The sequence below is a fragment of the Trichoderma asperellum genome, chromosome 7, assembly GCF_020647865.1.
Source record: "Trichoderma asperellum chromosome 7, complete sequence".
NCBI lineage: Eukaryota > Fungi > Ascomycota > Sordariomycetes > Hypocreales > Hypocreaceae > Trichoderma > Trichoderma asperellum.
Window position 1 is genome coordinate 3,729,945 of NC_089421.1, and position 20,191 is coordinate 3,750,135.

Genomic DNA, 20,191 nt, shown 5'->3' on the forward strand with positions numbered 1-20,191 from the left:
GAGTACCTCGGATTATTTGCTCAAAACGATCGTATGCATAGATTAAGAGTAGCAGCTAAAACTAACAGCTACAAGCAGCTTTCTTGTGCAGCTGCTATATAGACGCCCACTTTCGGGTAAGCCGTGTGCTATACTTTTAGCATACATACAGGATATAGCCGTATAAAATAAATACTAATACACTGCATATGTTGTTTTTTACTATTATTAACTGTTTAATTAACAATATCCAGACAATGTGGAAGCTAAATAATTACACATGATAAGAGACTAATTAATATCTCGATATATCATAAGGAGTTTGCAAGGTGTCAAGTGGTATAAAGCTCTACTGTATATTTTGCATCAGGCGAAAATGGCTGAAGATCCATATGTACAGACAGGGGGTTGTATTACAGGAAGCGTAGTACATTAGAAGGCAATCTACTTTTCTGTCAACTTCTGCCTTGGCTATCTCTTCTATTTAAACTAGGTAAATATTTATAATTATGAATACCTATGCACGCTTGTTACGACTTGCTATCAGCACCGCAATATGAAGTTAGTGTAGCAAACTTATCTACACCTTAAACGCAATCGACTTAGGCCCACATTCTGGAGACCACCAAGTGGACCTTATTCAATAATCCGGCTGGTTTAGTGACCTAGGTCCAGACAGAAAAGTTTCAGGCATTTGTTATGGCTAGCTTACACAACCGCTAGGTGTTATACGTCAAGGTCCCTAGAGCCCCTGACTCAAATGCAGAAGAATACTGTATTTGCTACGGCAATGGAACTTGATTATAAGCCCTGTAAGGTTTGGGCTAGGCCTCCGATTAGCGAAAAGAATGGAAATCTTCTGTAATCACGACTAGGCTTCCACACAAAAGGGCTATTATCTGATTTTCAACAATATGTAAGTTCTTCTCGTTATTTATGCAAGATTTGAAGTAGCAGGGAATATCGGCCAGATGTCTAATCCAATCCGGTTTCTTGAATGGCTTGTTAAAACAAAGTAATTATACATTCTGGAGATGCTTTTCTAGCATCGCGGACAAGGGGCACTTCATATTCTGGGGAAATACAAGAGTCATCAGTATCCCAACCTCACCCAAAGCATAAGCTGATGTGAGATAATGTAATAATCCGTTATCTGGTTAAGCCGGATAGGGAAAAAAGTTAGGCCAATAATCGAAACCGTGGCAATTACTGTAACAGAGCCAGCCGCTTATAAGGGAGTTAGCTGTTACAGTAAACAGATTTGTAACAGATAATGTATCTAAGCGTGCAAGGAAACAAAAGTTAAAATGCTGCGCCTAAATGTCTGCCATGTATAACAGACTAGATTTTCTGAATTAATAGTAATATCGAAAATTTCCTTGGGCTAATTTTAAGCCTTGAGTGTATATTAGCAAATATATCAGGGAGATATTAAATATAAATAATATAATAATATATTACTAATACTACTATATCTAGAGCTATTGTATAATACAACCATATGTAGTATTAGATAAGTAAATTACATATTTATATTTTAACTTAAATATATTAATTTTATATAAATATACTAATATATTAGATTTAAAATATATATTTCTTAAAAACTAAAATTTTATTATTTATTATAAAAAAAACTATAAAATATATAATTGTATATTAAAAACAATATACTATAATTGTCAAGCAATTAATAATCTATATAACTATATATAAAAAATAAATTATAATTTTTGGTTAAATAAAATAAATAAAAATATTTTAAGTTTTATTTAATTATATAATAAAATCCTGCAAATACTATATTAAACTATAGGCAATATTAATAAATATAATATATATATATATATATATATATATATATATATATATATATTAAAATAAAGTATTTTCATTATATAATATAAAATAATTTATATTATATTATATTATATTTTAAAATAAATAAAAATTTATTTATTATTAAATTTATAATAATTATATAATATTTATTTTTATTTTCCAAATTTTAAAATTCTTCTTGGCCTTTTAATATATGAAACTATTTTCTATATATAATTAATTTTAGTTAGCTTATACTTGCTCTACAGAATATATTAAAATCCTAGACAAGGTTCTACATGCATTGGCTAATCCGTGTCAGACGCTGACCCCTGCAAGAAGGATCTCAAGCCATCAATAGTTTCGGCAGCTATACCCTATTAATTAACAGGAAGACGTAACTGCTAAGACAAGAATAAGAAATAGAGGAGTGTATGCATTAGCGCTCCAGGACTTACAGTATGTATCCGATTTAGCCGTCCTGCTTCAATATTTTTATTTGTTTTAATAGCGGCTTGGCCAAAGATATCATTTCTCAGCGGAGTAATAAGGACGGCTGCCTATTACTAGACTGTATATAGAATACATTGGTTTTTCTATGTACGGTAATTGGCTAATAGTGGAAATAGGAAACGTTTGTAGATCTTGTCTAGTGGAGGATGGGTTGCTACAATAGAACGTCGAGTTTCTGACAGGAGTAAGGTGTATAGTATATGTAAATATCAGCCACTATGCCCGATTATACAAATAAAACAGTGTGGGCAACGGTACCCATGTAAATGTCGATATGTTTCACAGTTGCAGTTGAATCTCATATTATAAACGTGCAGCAAGAGTTTTACCTATTCGGGCAACTGTATGTTAACTTAGCCGGCATTGTTCCACATATATCAACCTCCTAGTCACAAATAATAAATGCTTAATGTCCCCGTCTACTGCTAAGATTGCAATTATATGTATTTCATCATTTCTTTCAGCTTTACGCCATCGATATCCAATAAGGTTTCCTAGAAATGAGTTCGACACATACCACAGACAAAGGTTCACCTTTTGTCTTAGACTGGATGTCTGGACTGCAGACGTTTTTACCTCCAGTTGATTTCAGCCCGCCTCCCCACAGCAATGAAACTTTGTATAGTATGCTTTAATATATTCATCTTTGTGTACCTTTTCTTCGTACATACCAAATTCTGCCTAAGCTAAAGGTACCAATACCTGCTGAGACTAATACATTCTCTCTTTCATTCAGGCTCGCACTCTCGAATCGAAACAGACTCTTGCATTTCAAACACCGATTCATTACAACTAGAGGAGACCTTCCTGAATTCTATCTCCCTTTCGAGCGATGACTTATGCCAATACGGAAGCCAAGATGCAATGTGAGGCCAATCGGCAGTAGCGCCCAATGTATCAAGACGCGCATATCCGATTTTGGGACTAATTGATATGTCATACATGCACAGAGAGTGGAATCTTGATCCCATCTTCTTAGCTTCGACGCAACCTGAGTACCGACAGACTACCCGCCGGACAAATCGCACGACATCCCCAGCTGGTAGCGAGCATCGAGTGTCACGTCGCCCGCGCCCTGCCGATGACCGTCAATCAAGCAGTTCAGTGGGGGGGGATGAGAAAGCAGCCACAACAGAGCGCAGCAAATCCTTCTCAGATCTAAGGTGCTGGGATCATGGATGCAATGGCCGGGCTTTCACAACGTCGAGCAACTTGAAGAGACACCAACGAGAACGATCTAGCAGCCGTGCATATCATTTATGTCCGTTGTGTGGGGCGCATTTTAGCCGCACCACAGCCAGGAACGAGCATGTACAGAACAGGAGCTGTACCAGGATTCGGCGTTACTCTAATGGGAGGCAACGTGCGAACAAGATGGGGCGGGGGTCAGCAATCGATGTACCATATAGCTAAGAGAAGTTGAAGCCGTAGGAATTGCCCGTCTGCACACACTAATCAACATTACAGGGCTCTTGGTAAATAAATGCATCATGTATATATATTTTAATAAACTTATAGCTCAACAGATAAGGTTGGGGTTAACTAAACATTAACATTGTATAAAGTAGTTTCGTTATCAGACCTGCAACATATCAAGATAGCTTATCAAGCATTTATCAAGTAGCACATACAACACCAGTACTCAAAAAAGAATAACTAGCACCGCCTCGCACTTGAAGTGGGATAATATAGTGCTTATCTGCTACAATATGGCGCTTGTCCGATACAGCATAGCGCTTATTTCCAGTGTATTTATTGCAGTGTATTTATTATAATATAACTATATATTAATATATTTTATTGTTATAATATTAGCTATATTTTAAAATACATTGTTCTTTACCCTGGTTGTAAGCTAAATATGTATTGCCCAGTAATATCCCAAGTATGTTATAAATATTGCTTGATAAGCTCCCCTAATACCGACACTCGAAATAGGAGACAAATTGTACGCGCTATCTTGTGGATTATTCCGAAGTCCAATTATAATAAAAGCCTATTTACTATATTTCTATGGTCAAGTGTTACTGACAGCAGTTGGCAAAAGGCTTTAATAATTACTACGTCAGTAATCAATCCCTTGAAATATTGGATTATAAAGCCTGCTAATAAACTGTCTAAGCATGATAATAGGATTCAAGTAACATTAAGCTAGCCACCCTGCAATGACCAGTAGCGTTAAAGTTAGTGTTATTCTTTTTACAACTGATTGTAGTAGATCCTTTTTTTTTTTTAATGCTATTGCGCAATTTTGAACGCAAGCACTTTACCCATTTCTAAAGGGATCCAGATTTTGGTTGTTGGAAGGAATACAGTGAAGGCGTACAATCAGTGAAGGAATATTGTTTTCCCCAGAAAAATGGATTTGGCGCGTACTTATTATATACCTCAAATCCTTCACTAACTGTTTTTGGTAGCTGCTTGACTGACTGTATTAATTAGCGGAGGGATTTCTATTAGACTCTTATAAATTAATTTTTTCATTTTTTTTTAAAGAATATTACTGCATCTGTAAAGCTAGGTGAGAAAATAATACTCTCACTTTTGCACCCCGCTTTTGCATCTCCCACCCGTAGACCGTCCTGGCAAACATTTCGGGAGGGGCATGCGGAGTATACGGAGTACGCGGAGCATGCAGGCTCAATACTTATACTATGTATATGTATGGTGGCGAGTAACAAGGGTGTGTTTTATAACAGGTACAGGGTATAGTGCTCGGCGTGATGGTTGCAAACAAAATATTCCACAATCGTGGATTTACAGCTTGTTATACCGGAACATAACAGATACCAATAATGCATTTTGTTGTATACTGCAAATCCAATACTTCATGTGTAAATAAAATTAATAATGGTAAGGCTAAAGAAAATAAAGATATACATAAAATAATTGCAAAGATAAAACAATAGTAACACTAGATAACTGTTATAATCTAGAACTCATTCCTGCTAGTGCAGCCACAAAGTTATAGTGCAGTTATTAATAAATAAGTTCGACTTTGTACTACTAGTTGCAATTATCTATAGTGGTTATAAATTAATAATGCAAAATGAAGTACAAGAGCGCTGTAAATATTAGTCGCTAATACGTGTAAACACTTATCCGGTTGCAGTCAGTCTATGTAAACTAATATATAACTATTTATCAACAGGATTAACTTGCATATTGTTGCCTAAATAATATTATTTTCCCAAACTTCCTCATTAGGCAAATGCGTACTCATGTTTGTTAGCGGATACGCAGATGGATTCGTAGCCTTGTGTGTTGCTTTTAATATTGAATAATTTACACCTGGCAATAATATAATAGAACAGGAGCGTTTTAAAAGAATTTAAGTATATACCGACGCATAACTATAAACACTTGAGAAACTTACATAGCAGAAGTTGGCTTAATCTAGCTAGAAGGTTGGCAAGATAGCCTTAATACAGCCAGATGTCCTGAATTAAAGAAGATCTAGTAAAGATTCGTTAGTCCTTTACTTTAGATAAATAAATATTCGAACCATGTATTATTAAGCATATTGGTATTATAGGCTTTGCTGCAGTGGTTTACCGCTAATAAAGTATGTAAATAGCCCTACCTTCATTATTCAAAGTAATATCTAAGATAGTTAATTAGCTACTAGGTTGCTAATGGTTATTTTGTTTTACCAGTAACTATTAAAAATTCTTAATAAGACCATCCTAGAAAAGTGAAGTTATAGTAGAAATAGTAGATGTTAGTATAGTTTCGCAAACGCATTGCTATTTTAATTATTTACTAACTCTTGCAACTACTTTAACTAATCTTCTTTTTAATAGAAATCGCCTAGTAACTAACTCTTGGCAAATCGCTGACAACCAATGTAACAACCGATGAAAGGGATATGGTAGATGATGGGAAATGACTGGTGTGATTGAAATATTCATTTCTGACTACTTAAACTCCAGACTCTCATAGAGCGTTGAGACGTACGTACGCCATCTCCGGCCTGTGTGCAAGCCCTGGCTTAGGCTTGAAGCTCGCCAAAGCCGCGGGTATTTCCTCAAGTCGGAACTTCCAAATAATGAGGGATACCATGATCCTGACTTCGAGCATAGCCCACTTGCGACCTGTATTAAGGAAAATTTGAATTAGCATCGACAGTCTGTGTACAGCGGCCAGGCGAACAGTCCGATATTTTGATTATTCATTTATGACATGGATGACTTACCGAAACAACCCCTAGGACCAGCTCCGAAAGAATGTCTTGCTCCGGCAGAAGGATTGAATGAGATCTGCCCTTGATCATCCGAAACAAGCCATCTGTTGGGATCAAAGTTTCTCATGCCCTTCGACTCCCATTCACCAACTTTTTCGACTGCGCCTCTCGAGGTCTCTGATCTTAGGCTCTCATCAACGTCTAGCGGAGGCAGAAAAACGCCCGGGCCATTGTTGAGCATCAACACTTCGGTATGCTTGGGAACATGATGGCCCAGAATGACGACATCTCGTTGACTCGTCCTAATATTGGTCTGAGTTATCTCACCGCAACGAAGCGATTCTTCCATGACAGCGTCGAGATAAGGCAATTTGGCTGCGATAATCTCAGATGAAGAAGGCGTAGCACCGGTGTCAAGCGCCTGCTTTAATTGAACATGAAGTTCTTCTCGTAGCCTGGTCTGAACGTCCTGGTGAGCAGTAAGGAACTTTAGAGTCCAAAGGATCACTGTATAAACCTCGTTTCCAGCGAGCATGAAACTGAAGAGCTCATCCTGAATAATGCGACTCAAAGGTTCTGGTGTGCGGCCTTCTTTGCGGGCATACTGCAATTCTCGCGCAATGACCATATCCATTGCACTCTTCATGTATCGACGCATGTTGCTTGAGTCTTCCCATTCGAGGTCTGTCTTGTTGGCGAATCTTTCGACTGCTTTCTTTATTTCGCTTTCAATCATACGATTCCTGAGGTTTCGCGCGGCACGCAGTGAAGGGACTGCGTTGTAAGCCAAGAACAAGTATAGAGTAGGAACAAGAGATTGAATTCCGTCTTGTAGGGTGTCATTGAGTGCCATCCCGGCCTTGAAAATTGGCGGATCTGTTGCGACGGGGAAAACGATTTCCTGATCCTTGTGCGGTAGTTTCTCAAACTTTGGCAATGAAGAAAGTAGGTCAGACTGGGCCTTCATTACACCTGTCTCGAATCCCATAGTTGTGGTCCAGATTATCTCGTACGCTGCCTTGCGTAGATCCTCTATTATCGCAAATGGCCGACCTTCAGCCAGTCGTGCTTTGGTTTGCCAGAGCTCGATGGCTTTCATACTGGATTTCCACATCTGTGGACCTGCGACCACGCTCAAGAAAGCAGGAGACATAGTATCAGACACTAGCTTTCGATGCGATTTCCATCTTTCACCGGTTGGCATATGGAAGTGAAACTCGGGCGAAAGAGATGACATGAGGTCTCCCAAGAAGATGGAACGATCGAAATCTCTGCTGGTTCTTCGAGCCATGATATCATTGGATTCGCGGTTGTCGGCAATAACCACCCATGGCTTTCCTAGCGGGTGAACGAATATCTGGAAAATGGGGGCATTGAGTTCCAAGGCCAACTGGGACAAGTAGCCAAACATTTCTCCATGTTTCTGTTTCCATGCAAGCATCTCGAAGCCATTGCCAGCGATTTTCTTAGCGCAAGATTTCTTGTAGGGAATACCAGGGATTGGCCTGGGGAGCAGAGCAAGGCGTATGAGGTAGCCACTGATTAAAAAAAAGGCAGTGAGAAGGCCCAGAAACTGAAATGATAAAGTTGGAACCGTCAACAACCTTCCCAAGGCTGATAGCGCTGCCATGTTTGAGGCTGTAGTGAGCGAGGGAAAAAAAGAGTTACGTTATGAAATCGATCACCAGGCAGTCTATTTGCCGTGTTCACATAGAAAAACTACGGGTGCCTACTAGTCGCTATCATTATAAATGTTATGTGAGAACATCTCTCGCACGTACAAAAGTAGATTATGGCCTGACAGCCTCTTCTCTGGCGACGCATATCTACCAACGGAGGCAATGATATCTGCCAACGGAGATGCTGAGGAAATGAGTACGCTGTTAAATAGTGACTTTGGATATCACTTACAGACGATAAGACATCTTGGAACTTAGGTCGCTTTACGCCAGACCTTTAGTAGAAATTGACTTCTAAATGCCCAGCCAAAGTCAGAATCATGATATTATGAAGTACAGAATTAACACCGTAACGCTGCTGGTTAATTGTGAATCAAAGGCCAGTCAGACGGGCAGGATTGCAGGATTCATTGTAAGACGGACAAGGAGCCCTTTCTCGGCTTCAGGTATTTCTCCGGTGGGGGCAACTGGATGATCCGGTCCGACATATCTATGTGCTCTCAATGCGGGACAATCCTAGAGTCTGAAACATGGATCTAGGATTGACCCTGGCAGGTTCGTTGGCTAACTTAGTCTCAAGTGGAGACCCGACGACCCGAAGGACCCAGACACGATCCTTCCCAAGTCCACGTTTTTGGTACCCCGTTGCCAAGTACGAGTACTTCCCCGCAGTCTTGGAATCACGGTAAAATAGACCCTGGTTTCGCAAAGCGGCAGTAGTACCGAGTACCAAATCCCAAGTAACTGGGCCGTGGGATCAAGGCGAGAAGGAGCGGCCGTTGCAGGCATCTTGTAAGCACGAGAAATGCGGGCAGGTACGGACCGGGCAGTATTATCAGCGCCGGCCACTCTCCATCAAGATGTCCTCTAGCCTTGATTTGGACTCTGCATTTTCGCTTGCACTGAGATGAAATGCATTGGATGCAATGTTCAAAATGAATATTTGCTAACGATAGCCACCTACTTCACGGTAACAAAGCAATTTGAACCGGCTTTATGTCTACTGTCTTTTTATCTTCCTCCGTTACGCAATAGCAAACCTCAACCACAATGGGTTCCAAAGGAAGGTGGAATCCACCTGAAGACACCAAGCCTTCTTTCAAAGGCCGAAATGTCATCGTGACTGGGGCCAACTCAGGCGTAGGGTTCGAAGCTTCGGTCAAGTTCGTGCAACTTGGCGCAGACCGCGTCATTTTAGCTGTCCGATCCGTCAGAAAGGGCGAAGACGCAAAAGCAAAGATTGAAGCCAAGACTGGCCGAAAAGACTGCGTTGAGGTCTGGCCTCTTGATATGATGTCGTATGACAGCATCAGAGAGTTTGCTGCACGCGCCTGCAAGAACCTCGACCACCTTGATATTGCGCTTCTCAACGCTGGCATCCAGCCTGCACAGCATCAACTATCTCCATACGGATGGGAGACTGCCCTTCAAATCAACGCTCTGTCAACATTGCTATTGAGCCTCTTCCTCCTCCCGAAGTTGAAGAGTAGCAAAACAAAGTCATTCACCCCGGTGCTGGAGTTAGTTAGCAGCAGCAACCACTACATGGTGTCCAAAGTTGATTCGGACCCTTCTGGCGAGCAGACTGTATTGCAATACAATAACAAATTCTCATCGTTCCAAGCGTATGGCCTCTCCAAGCTGTTCCTTATGTACGGAATGGAGGGGCTTGTGACACAGGAAGGAGTAGGCGAGAACGGTCAACCAAATGTCTTCATTACCTCGGTTTGTCCTGGAGGGACCCAGTCAAATATTATGAGGAGCTATCCTTGGTATACGAAGCCCTTTTTCTGGATCATTAATAACTTTGTCAACAAGACTACGGAGCAAGGTGCTAGGACGTATATCAGCGGTACCACAACGGGCAATGCAGGCCATGGGCGGTTCTGGCGTGACGATATTATCGAAGAGTACGTTTGACTACTTGAAAAGCATCAAATCCTTGCCCGCGTATTGAGAGTTTATTGCTAATGTCTCTGTTGTTCTTAGATTAGCGCCGATGTTGAAAGGAGAGCAAGGTGCAAACCTGCAGAAACAGGTATGGGCTGAGATTATTGATGCACTAAGGAAAGATGTACCCGAAGTAGAGAATTTGGTGAGATGAAAGCAAAGATTGAGACTTCGTAGGAAGGCATGAAGAATTTCTCACTAAACCAATCATTTGATATATCGTTTATAATCCATCCAATAAACAGTTCATTGAGCTAAACTCAGTACAGTGAAAATAATGTTTCAAAATAATATGATCTTGCAGAATTAATTTCCTCATCAGCAGGCTTCACTATTTAACCATAAGAATAGGTAGAAGGTGCTTGTCTATGGCTGGATTAGAAGTCGTATGCCCACAGGGAACGCTTTGCGCCCTTTGTTGACACGGGATATGGAAACGTTTTGGTTGTCTAACCAAAGATTGCGGAGCAGGAGCCCATATATATATGTAGAAAGAATATTTGGTATCATTATCTAGATCAAATTCTTCTCTTGGGTCGCTGTTCAACATCCTTCTCTATAAATACTTATCCTAGAGCAATGCATGAGTAAACCTCAGGAATTACATTGAGATTACAGGAAGGACCAGCAGTATTATTGCATTAGGTCATTTTCTTGAAAGAGCGACAGTGGTTAGAGTAGGATTAATTTTATACAATTGGTAATCGTGTAGCATATTCAGAGATAGCAAATGTAGAAACATGCAAACCGAGAGTTTTATCATAGCAAAAATTTGGATGATTCAGATAAATATAAGGTCAGCAGAGAGATAAGTTAATGTATATACTTGGGGACTCACAAATTCGTCTTTGGAGTTGCGAGAAATCCATACTTTCCGCACATTTAAGGTTATTTCAAGAGGTATTATGCCTTTCTGGTTGTCATATGTATGTTCACCGATACCATAACGCTATTTATTTTTCTTACCCCTCGAATGCATAGCTATATTTAGAGATAGGCAAGCTCATACTTGAAACAACAAAAATAAATGGCCTCAATTCTAAGGTTCTCTGATGGAGCTATCCTCCCGAAAGACCAGCACAGGCGAGAAAATGATTACCATTTCTTTTCTATTAATTATGTAAGCCGGCGCGTAGCGAATGAGTTTATGTTCATCTCGGGTTATCAGTATAGACTCGTACATTTACAAATAGCAAAAAGGGACTATAGTAAGTTATTCATGTTATTGAAAGTTCTTTGTTAACTGGTCAAGAAGTTGGGAGGCAAAAACTCTTATATATGCCAAATCTATATGATCCACGTAGCCAAATCAGACTAGAGTTTCCCCTTTTAACATATATATGGCAAATCTAATGATAGGTTCCGCACTAAGTGAGTGAGGAAGCTAAAATTAACAATGGCATACTTCAACTCGAAGCTTGGTCTTCGACCACTCTTGTACATGGGTCAATGTTTATGGGTCAATGTTTATGGGTCAACGTTTCGAACCTTCAATCAATATTTTCCTCGTAATGTTTTCTCCGTTCGAGCTTTGAAGAGTCTTTGACCAGTATAGCTGTAGCAAGCATTGAATCTATGTCATCATTTATTCACTAGTCCATGCTCTATCTATCCCTTATACACTTGGTGCATTGAATTTATTGAACGGGCATGATTTTTTTGTTATCCATCATATTCCTATCTCTCTCTATGCTTAATCTTGGCCGACAGTCAATTGACATGTTCCTTCTCTCCAGCATTAGGACCAAACAAAGATCCGTCATCATAGGCTTTAACAATCTTCAGATCGGCAAGTCCAATCCAGAGCAGAAGCCGCACCAGCTGCGATCTCATCGCACTCATTTTCTTTGGAACTTCAGGGCTACTAAAGTTTCATTGTTAGCTTCCCATTGCAGCAGCACCCAAGTGTTCCTTTTTGAGACTATCTCACCTTGGCATAACTTGATGCGTTGTCCAGCGCGACAGCTTGGATGTCATCAGAACACAATAGCCAAACATAGCCCATCCAAGCGGCATGTCGTTGTCCAAGGTAGACAGGGTTGAGCCCAAATAGCTGCCTAGGGTGTATATTGATGCGTTTGAGCCCTTGAGCTGGTCAAACATGGAGAAGCTAAGTATTCCAATTCGAACGTAGAGAAAGCCTCGATTTGTCATGACAGACGCGCGGTGCAAGATTGAGCTTTCAAAGATATAAGCCGCAACTGTCAAAGGAAGACGATACGGCATAACGGCTTGAAAGATGGGTCTGACCATATCCGGATGTCCCTTTTGCAGGCGCCTTGTTATCATCATTGTGCTGGTGACCTGAGCCACGCAGAGGATAATATCTATGATATTTGCGACTGGTTCGGCTCTAGTTGTGATACGGGTGTAATTCCAGTGAAGAAGCTCCATCGTTGAGACGCCAATGTGAAAAAAAAGGGCAAACAGGCCTCGATTTCTCAAGTGCTTAGCTATATTAGGGAACCTTGACACTGTGCGAACCAAAAATAAGATGTGAAGTAGGATAGCAAAGCTAAGAGTAATCCAATATTTAGAAACCCAGGCAATTTGCACAACATTCTCAATTAGTTCTCTCATCATGTTTGAGGGGGTGTTCTGGAGGTTGTCTGGCATCTTGACGAAGGGGGAAGGAACATTTCTGCTCGATATGTATGCCATGCATAAAATTGAGCTGAGCGTAACAATACTAGGTTGAGAAAATATATAGTCCGTCTGAATACCGCGAAGATTAGAGAAAAACAATGCAATGGAATCGACAGCTCTTCCAGGTTTTGTGTGCGAAACCTGTAGGCCACATATATACAGTGGAAAGGAAGGGCATTTTGACTTCTCAAACGCTAGCTAAACACGAGGAGATGACGTGAGAAAAGTGCAGAGGTTAACCCGACATAAGTTAGGACCCAAAAAGGACGTCCAGGACTAGTGGAGGGGAATATTATTGGTGTCTGTCTCGTGAGGCAAAAGACGTCTATTGCAAACGGTTCTAGTGTTTATTTTTTTACTCTTAATTCTTTCGACGGTTGGATGTCCAGTTTTCTATAGTGATATTTTCATAGCCAAATGATCTTACTGTGACATTTAGTGTGCAGTATTATTTGTCCAACTTTACACCGTATATATACATCGCCTAAGTCCCCCTTACCATGTATTCTGATACTAGATTCATCGTAAATCTAAATCTAAAGATATCCATTGTAAAGCTACGTTAATCATGGGTTACTCAGCAAAGGAAATATTACCGCAACTAAACAGCGCTAAAATAGGCTGGCTTGACGCAGTAATGTTGTTGTTACTGTAATAGCTCCAAAAATAACACAATAACACAGCTAGTATTGTGTCATTACACAAGCCGAGGCTTGCTGTATTTTACGGGAAGATTAGCTAGAAAAGGGTACCATGGCCGGATTTAAACCGACTGCCTTATGCGATGAACGAGCATGAATACTGTCAGACGCTGGGCCACTGCGTCACAGGGGGGCAGGCACACATATACCTAGTATGAGTCAGTAAAATTAATAATGGTTCTAAATAAAATAGAGAGCATTATATAATATATAAAGCCAAATAAAAATATCTTTCATCCCAGCTATTTAAACGTGTATCATAGACGTCCCAGTTCAATATATCACAGATTCTGATAGCATCTTGTAAATTGGGAAGTAATCCTCCCTTTTCTCCTGCATGGTGCTATCAAAATCTAATATGTTGGTGATACTATTGCAACTTGAAGGTATTGCATGGATTAAAAAAAAATGGAAAAGGGAGAAAAAGTAAAAAAGAGAAAGAGAAAGAAAAAAAAAATAGAGGGAGGGAGGCAGTATTATCCATGTAAATTATCTTAGGACAATGTGTCCGAGGCACTCAGCCCTGCAATTGACCTTTAACTTCTGGTAGAGGGGTACTGGCATCTGCGCATCACAAGTGGCGCTACATTACACTTGGCGAGGGTTCTAACTAGAAAACATTAATATCCTTCGCACCCGAAACTGCCGGATTTCTCACCCCTCTACGATCTCCATAGCCAAATAAAATCCCTCTTATAGGTACTACACTAACTGGGCGATAATACAGCCTCAGCATCTGTCCTTGGCGAGATTGCAGCATCCTCTTTGTCTTCCACCCCAAAGTCATTGTTCAATTCTTCCCGTAGTTTAATCTCCTTCGCTACGAAAGTAACCAAGAATCCTAATGCAGCAAATGCAATTACCACCAACCAAACCGTCCGCATCGATCCAATAAAGACTTCGACTACTTCTGCGTGAAGTGCTGTATCCTCAGTACTAGATAGATAGGCACCTGTGGCATGTTGATACGCACTGCCAGCCGACAGATTACTAGCGATGTCAGCATTGCTAATGCGGCTTGCGAGACGGCGGCACTCATTGTTAAACAAAGCACTCGGGATAGTAACGCCCCAGATGCAGCCGAAATATCGAGAAAAGCTCCAAATGCCGGTAGCTGTGGCGACATAGCCTTCATTCAGAGGCGCCTGAACTGCGGGCAGGAGCACACCGTCAAGCCTGCCACTGCCGATGGTGTTTAGAAGCTGTATGCGAACCCACGCCGCGGTGCTTGAGTTGGTATCAAGTATGCTGAGCAGGCCAAAGGAGGCAGTGGTATTAGCGAACCCGCCCAAGTGGATAGGCTGGTGACGGCCAAACTTGGAGAGCAGGACGCCTGCCAGAACTGCGAAGACAAGCCCACCGGCCACATTTGGCAACGTATTTATGCCGGAGCGTAAAGGTGAAAAGCCCTTAACGGCTTGGAAATATATCGGCAGGAAGTAGTATACCCAGTACGCAACGATCGCATGGGTGAAAGTCAAGACGAGAGCAGCTGCTGAGGTGCGGTTTAACACCATCCCTCGCGGGAAAGAGGGCTCAGGACAGATCCGCGGGGTCCATTCGAAAGCGGCGAAGAGCAACACGCCCACAAGACCCAGGGCAAGGGGCACAATAATGTGGTAAGTAATCCAATTATAGATGGTACCGCCCCAAGTAAGCGCAATGAGGGCGGAGACGATTGCGGCCACGAAGATGGCATTACTAGAGATATCGATGCGCCTAAAGCGTGCCGACCAGCTCAAATCGCTCTCATATTTGACAAGGAGGAAAACAAACAGGGTATCGAAAGCGACTAGAGAATGGTCAGTTAGGAGAATTTGGCTGGAACTAGGTTACAGCGGACGGGCAACAGAGAGGAGGTCTGGTCTTACAAGCACCAATGGGTACGTTGATATAGAAACACCATCGCCAGGAAGCATGATCGGTGATCAGTCCACCCAGAAACGGCCCCACGGTAGCTCCCACAATAGCACCTATCCCCATGATGGCCATGTATTGGCCACGCTCCCGGAGTGGGACAATGTCGGTCACGATAGTCTCCTCCACTGCCGAGTCCCTGAATAGTCCAGGCCATTATCAGCATCTCCATCGAAGAGGCACCACCGCTGAGGCCGCCTCCGAGCGTGAAGAGGGCAACGGCTCCCAGTAGGAAAATTGCGGCGACCGAAAATGTTACTAGCTTGCCCAGCGAAAGGATGTATCGCTACCTGCGCCAGGAGATAGGCGCTGGGGACCCAAATGTAGGAATCACCACCGCCCAGAGCGTTTGTGATGGTGGGTAGCGCGCTCGTTATGATAGTACCCTCAATGGCAGACATCAGACCCGTAATACTCAATGCCAAAATGATAGTCTAGAGTCTCCATGTTCGGAAGCTCGCTGACCGAAGCTCCTTGTCTTGAACTGGATTGGTCGTCGGGACGATTTTGGGCTGTTCCCTGGCTAACTCATGGCTAGAGGTGGGTTGGAGTTGGTCTGGAGCCCACATATTACCCAACTCGCAGGTTTCATCCATGATGAGTCTGGCTTGATGGAAGCATATACAGTTATTGAGGAATCTAGAAATAGCCAGAGCGAAGATTGCTTGCTGGATATATACAACTCATATATCCTTTTGCGCTAGGGCATTTATGGTGAACGTTTCAAATGCGTCGCGACCAAAAGAGCAAGTCAGCGTCGCCTCATTGAGAATTATTCCACACAGCTATATCAAGATGCAGTAGCGAAACCAAAACGCATGTTATTCAATGAAATAATTCGTTCGTTCGGGCGTATCGTTTGATGATTTAGCGGAAATGCAATTCAATTCGTCTGCCATATAGCGGGTGGACCCTGTGTGTGACTCAATCCGGTGTGTGACTTTGGATCCCTCGCTAGATCCTAAACTATGCAGGGTTACGGAGAAGCCTCATTTTGTTTTCTACATGGCGGGGATGTTGCTCTTGACATTAAGCAGTGATTCCTTGGAACGCCGCTGATGAGTTTATCTTGTAAGGTGACATGTAACTAATTTCTACCCTACTATTAGAACATTCAATATAAATAACGTTGCTGGTCTCTTTTCTCACTCTCTCGTCAATATCCCCATCTGAATAACCTATAGCAAAAGTCTTGCGACTTGAATATGCATTTCTTGGTTTTACATATCATTCCTCCTTGTTATGGGCTTTCTTGTGTGGTGTTTTTAGAATGGATGAATTACCATGTACTGTCGAAGAAATTCTCCCCACTGGCATCGTTGACCCCGAATTCGAAGCCGCTTGGAAAGGCAATGGCTCGCCACAGGTCACATTACCAGCGATATTCCAACATTCCAAAAAAACCGTCCAGGCAACCCTACCCAATACTCAGAAATTGCTTGCAGCCAGCCGACCGACAACTATTGTTGAGAAAGAATATGATATTCCAGTAGACGACACATTTTCATCTCGAACAATCATCTGCCAGCCCGCTATATCTGGTACCGTTCCATCTCCTATTGTGATTCTTATTCACGGCGGCGGCCATTGCGTTGGATACCCGGAGATGGAGCTGGCTACTGCGCGGGAACTGGTATTGGCATTTAATGCCACTTGCATTTACCGTCCCACCACTTTGCGCCGGAGTACCCTTTCCCTACCGACATCAACAAATATATTCGCAGTAGTGCAGTTTATTGCGTGCAAGGCAGCTGAGAATAATAAAAGCATTCTGCCTGCGAATGTCGACCCGAAGAAGGGTTTCATCATTGGGGGCCTCTCGGCCGGGGCAGCCATTAGGAATAAGGTGGCGCATCTTGCCCGAGATCTAGAGCCTCCATTAACTAGGCAGTTCTTAGCATGCGGGATATATTATGACCCTGATAACGTCCTCGATTGTTACAAGGATTTTTATCTCTCTATGGAACAAAACAAGCCTGCCCCAATACTCGACACAATGTCTTTGAAACAATACATGAACACATATAAAGGGGATAAGCCATTACAACACAACAATATATTCTCAATTAGCCACTGTTATCACTCAGATGGTACTGTAGCAAGGCAAAAATTTCTGCCCCCGGTTTATTTTCAGGTCGCTGGAATGGACCCTGCGCGGGATGACAGTCTCATTTACGAGCGTGTGTTACGGGAAGAGTGTGGAGTACCTACAAGAATAGACATATATCGTGCCCGTTCCTCATGGATTTTGGACGACGTATCCGCACCTAATAGCCACCCAAAGACGGATACGAGATGCTATAGATGGTATTAGATGGTTGTTAGGGAGTACATAACGAATTAACTATATAGTTGATGAAGTCACCAATTTTAAAAGGAGCTTTTATAAATTAAAAAAAGAAAAGAAAATTGTCATTAATAGCACATGCTGTACAAGTGGATTCTTCACATGAGCGAAAGGCTGACTAGTTCTCTGTTAATATCAGGAAAAGCATCGAGCAAATTGAGATAACATGAACCAAATAATAAATAAAGATTTGTAAAAGACCGGCGTAATAGGTCTCAGGTCAAGACAGACGTTGAATGAAGATCAAAGACGAAATATCAGTTTTATTCTATACGGCTATATAAGGAATAGTACAGCTCGATAAAGTGCGAATGGGTACAATAGGTGAATGACGAGAGAATGGCCCTCAATCAACCTGACTTACTACTTTGAAATGGAATCTCAAACTAAAAACCAGTAACAATTATACCAGCCTTATTAAAATATTAAACAGCTTTAATACTGCGTTCTTGGTATCTATATCACCCTGCCGTAACGATATAGAACCTTGTATGTTCAAGTTAAAGAGCTTTTGTTTTATTCATGTGTATTATAAAAGATTTGGCGCGCATTGGGAGACCTTATAGTTGCTCATTAAGTAGATTGTCAATCATATAGCCATCATTGCCAAGGGTAACATTTGCTATCTTATGTATCTTATGCCTCTTAGCATAATTATATTAGTTTCATCTTACTCTCTCGTTTAACTCCTTCTCCTTCAAGTCTATAATTTTGTAGCATCAAGAGCCACAATCTTGCTGCCTGTAACTCCACCTGAAGCTGGGTCGGTCAATCCTCCATATGTGACAACATAAATTGTCTGCCTATAAAATTAATTTCTCCCGAAAGCGACGTTGGTTACACCCGCAATTATAGGATCTGACTACTCATCTCTACAAGTATTTTAATATACATATACTTGAATAATATTGTGCTTATCCTCTATAACATCCTATATTATAGCAGGTGCTGTATTTCAATTATAAGAGCTGTATTGTAGTACGTAGGCGCTTAATTAAAGCAAGCGCTTCATACTACAGCAGGTATGCAGCTTCGTATAGCAGGCAGGCCCTGTTTTATAGTAAGTAAACGCTTTATATTATAGTAAGTAAGCACTATTATGTAGCAGGTATGCTCTTTTATATCAGCCAGGCGCTATATTACGGCGGATAAGCTATTTATTATAGCCTTATAAGTATTAGTATATTTAGTTATAAAGCCCTATTGCTTTAGATACTGGTTACGCCTGCCTGGATGCTTGATACGCGGTCCCCAAAACAGTGCCGCTAAGTGTAACATGCGTGGGCCTAGGACTTTGCAAGCACTGTACTATGACACTACTTATTCTGGAGTTGCTCGGATTGTATCATACATAAGCAAACCTTCTGTTTTATAGCCCTTGAGAAATTTTCGGCCAAATTCCATTTGAAAGTTGTCTATTATGCAGTATTAGTAATAAGCGTTCCAATGGCGTCGAACTATAGTACACACCATATGTAGTTTCCGGCTTAGTCTGGCAAAAGCTGCAGAGAATTTTGCGAATGCCGTTAGCTAGGTCGAGGCGTGGAAAGATTTTATTGACAGCATCGAATATTTCCTCAGAAATCGTACCATTCTTGTCTAAGCCAGGACCTCGAAAATCTGCGCCAATTCCAAGAGCACAGATCTTGATAACCTGTTCCTTATGCAGCGCGATTGTGGGAGTAGTATGGAGAGCAATAGCATCCCACACAAGTCGAAGTTTATAATCGTCCCAGTGTTCTGCTCTTCCATTTTTTTGCTCTTCTTTGATCCAAGCACAGGCAGCTTCCGCACCGTCAACTTCGAACCTTTTGTCCTTGGAAATAAGTTCGCCTGTCACGTCCCAGCCAAGATCATGGAGAATAGCGCTCAGAGCATGTACCTCTAGATCAATTTCCGAGACAGCGCCCACCTCCTGAAGCTTCTTGTAAACAACAACGCCAAATATCCATGAACGCATTACATGATTAAACCCCATCTCATTCAGGTGAGCACGAGCATACTTTTGAGCAGCTCGAACCACAGGAGTGTCAACTACGGTGACTCCCGCGATGGTTGTCTCAGGAAAAAGAGTATCCATAGTCGAAAAAATGGTTTAATGGATAAAGAGTAGTAGATAGCTTCGACAGGGGAGTGTCGAATTGAATTGTACTTAAACAAAAGGTCAAGGAATATCTACAGAATATCTACGAGCTTTTATAGCCTGTTAGGCGGCGATTCGAGGTACAGGCCATTGCTTCGTATACTAAGAGGTAACTATTTGACAATTTACAACGTAATATTATCGTATTATTATGACTCAGTGCTCCGATAGAAGTAGTTTATTAATTCTTTTAGCATACAAATTAAAGTTCCTCCGAAAATCTCGTCGTTCTATTTTATTTACAAAGGGAAAAGGAGCCATATGCTTTCCCCACCTGCACTTGTAGTTGCAATGACTATTTTATATTAGCAT

At 41.4% G+C, this 20,191-nt stretch overlaps 6 protein-coding genes across 6 annotated transcripts; 1 reads left to right on the plus strand and 5 right to left on the minus strand.

The window, feature by feature from the left end:
- Positions 1 to 6,059: 6,059 nt before the first annotated feature.
- On the minus strand, positions 6,060 to 8,228 carry TrAFT101_011937 (uncharacterized protein). The gene is made up of 2 exons (XM_024900850.2): positions 6,509 to 8,228; positions 6,060 to 6,407 (listed from the first exon to the last, which is right to left on the minus strand). Exons 1-2 carry the CDS (start codon positions 8,124 to 8,126, stop codon positions 6,250 to 6,252), a joined length of 1,776 nt encoding a protein of 591 aa, XP_024757632.1. The 5' UTR covers positions 8,127 to 8,228; the 3' UTR covers positions 6,060 to 6,249.
- An 804-nt stretch (positions 8,229 to 9,032) lies between these two features.
- Positions 9,033 to 10,389, plus strand: TrAFT101_011938 (uncharacterized protein). Its single transcript, XM_024902691.2, has 2 exons — positions 9,033 to 10,085; positions 10,165 to 10,389. Exons 1-2 carry the CDS (start codon positions 9,226 to 9,228, stop codon positions 10,277 to 10,279), a joined length of 975 nt encoding a protein of 324 aa, XP_024757631.1. The 5' UTR covers positions 9,033 to 9,225; the 3' UTR covers positions 10,280 to 10,389.
- Positions 10,390 to 11,835: 1,446 nt separating this feature from the next.
- TrAFT101_011939 (uncharacterized protein) lies at positions 11,836 to 12,519 on the minus strand (the record flags this gene model as incomplete). Its single annotated transcript, XM_024906168.2, has 2 exons — positions 11,836 to 11,989; positions 12,056 to 12,519. 2 exons carry the CDS (start codon positions 12,517 to 12,519, stop codon positions 11,836 to 11,838), a joined length of 618 nt encoding a protein of 205 aa, XP_024757630.2.
- Positions 12,520 to 14,179: 1,660 nt separating this feature from the next.
- TrAFT101_011940 (uncharacterized protein) lies at positions 14,180 to 15,464 on the minus strand (the record flags this gene model as incomplete). Its single annotated transcript, XM_024910710.2, has 2 exons — positions 14,180 to 15,264; positions 15,344 to 15,464. The coding sequence occupies 2 exons, from the start codon at positions 15,462 to 15,464 to the stop codon at positions 14,180 to 14,182; spliced, it is 1,206 nt and encodes a 401-aa protein (XP_024757629.2).
- A 359-nt stretch (positions 15,465 to 15,823) lies between these two features.
- On the minus strand, positions 15,824 to 15,985 carry TrAFT101_011941 (uncharacterized protein; the record flags this gene model as incomplete). The annotated part of the gene is made up of 1 exon (XM_066129421.1): positions 15,824 to 15,985. The coding sequence occupies one exon, from the start codon at positions 15,983 to 15,985 to the stop codon at positions 15,824 to 15,826; it is 162 nt and encodes a 53-aa protein (XP_065985555.1).
- A 3,071-nt stretch (positions 15,986 to 19,056) lies between these two features.
- Positions 19,057 to 19,816, minus strand: TrAFT101_011942 (uncharacterized protein; the record flags this gene model as incomplete). Its single annotated transcript, XM_066129422.1, has 2 exons — positions 19,057 to 19,151; positions 19,207 to 19,816. 2 exons carry the CDS (start codon positions 19,814 to 19,816, stop codon positions 19,057 to 19,059), a joined length of 705 nt encoding a protein of 234 aa, XP_065985556.1.
- Positions 19,817 to 20,191: the final 375 nt, after the last annotated feature.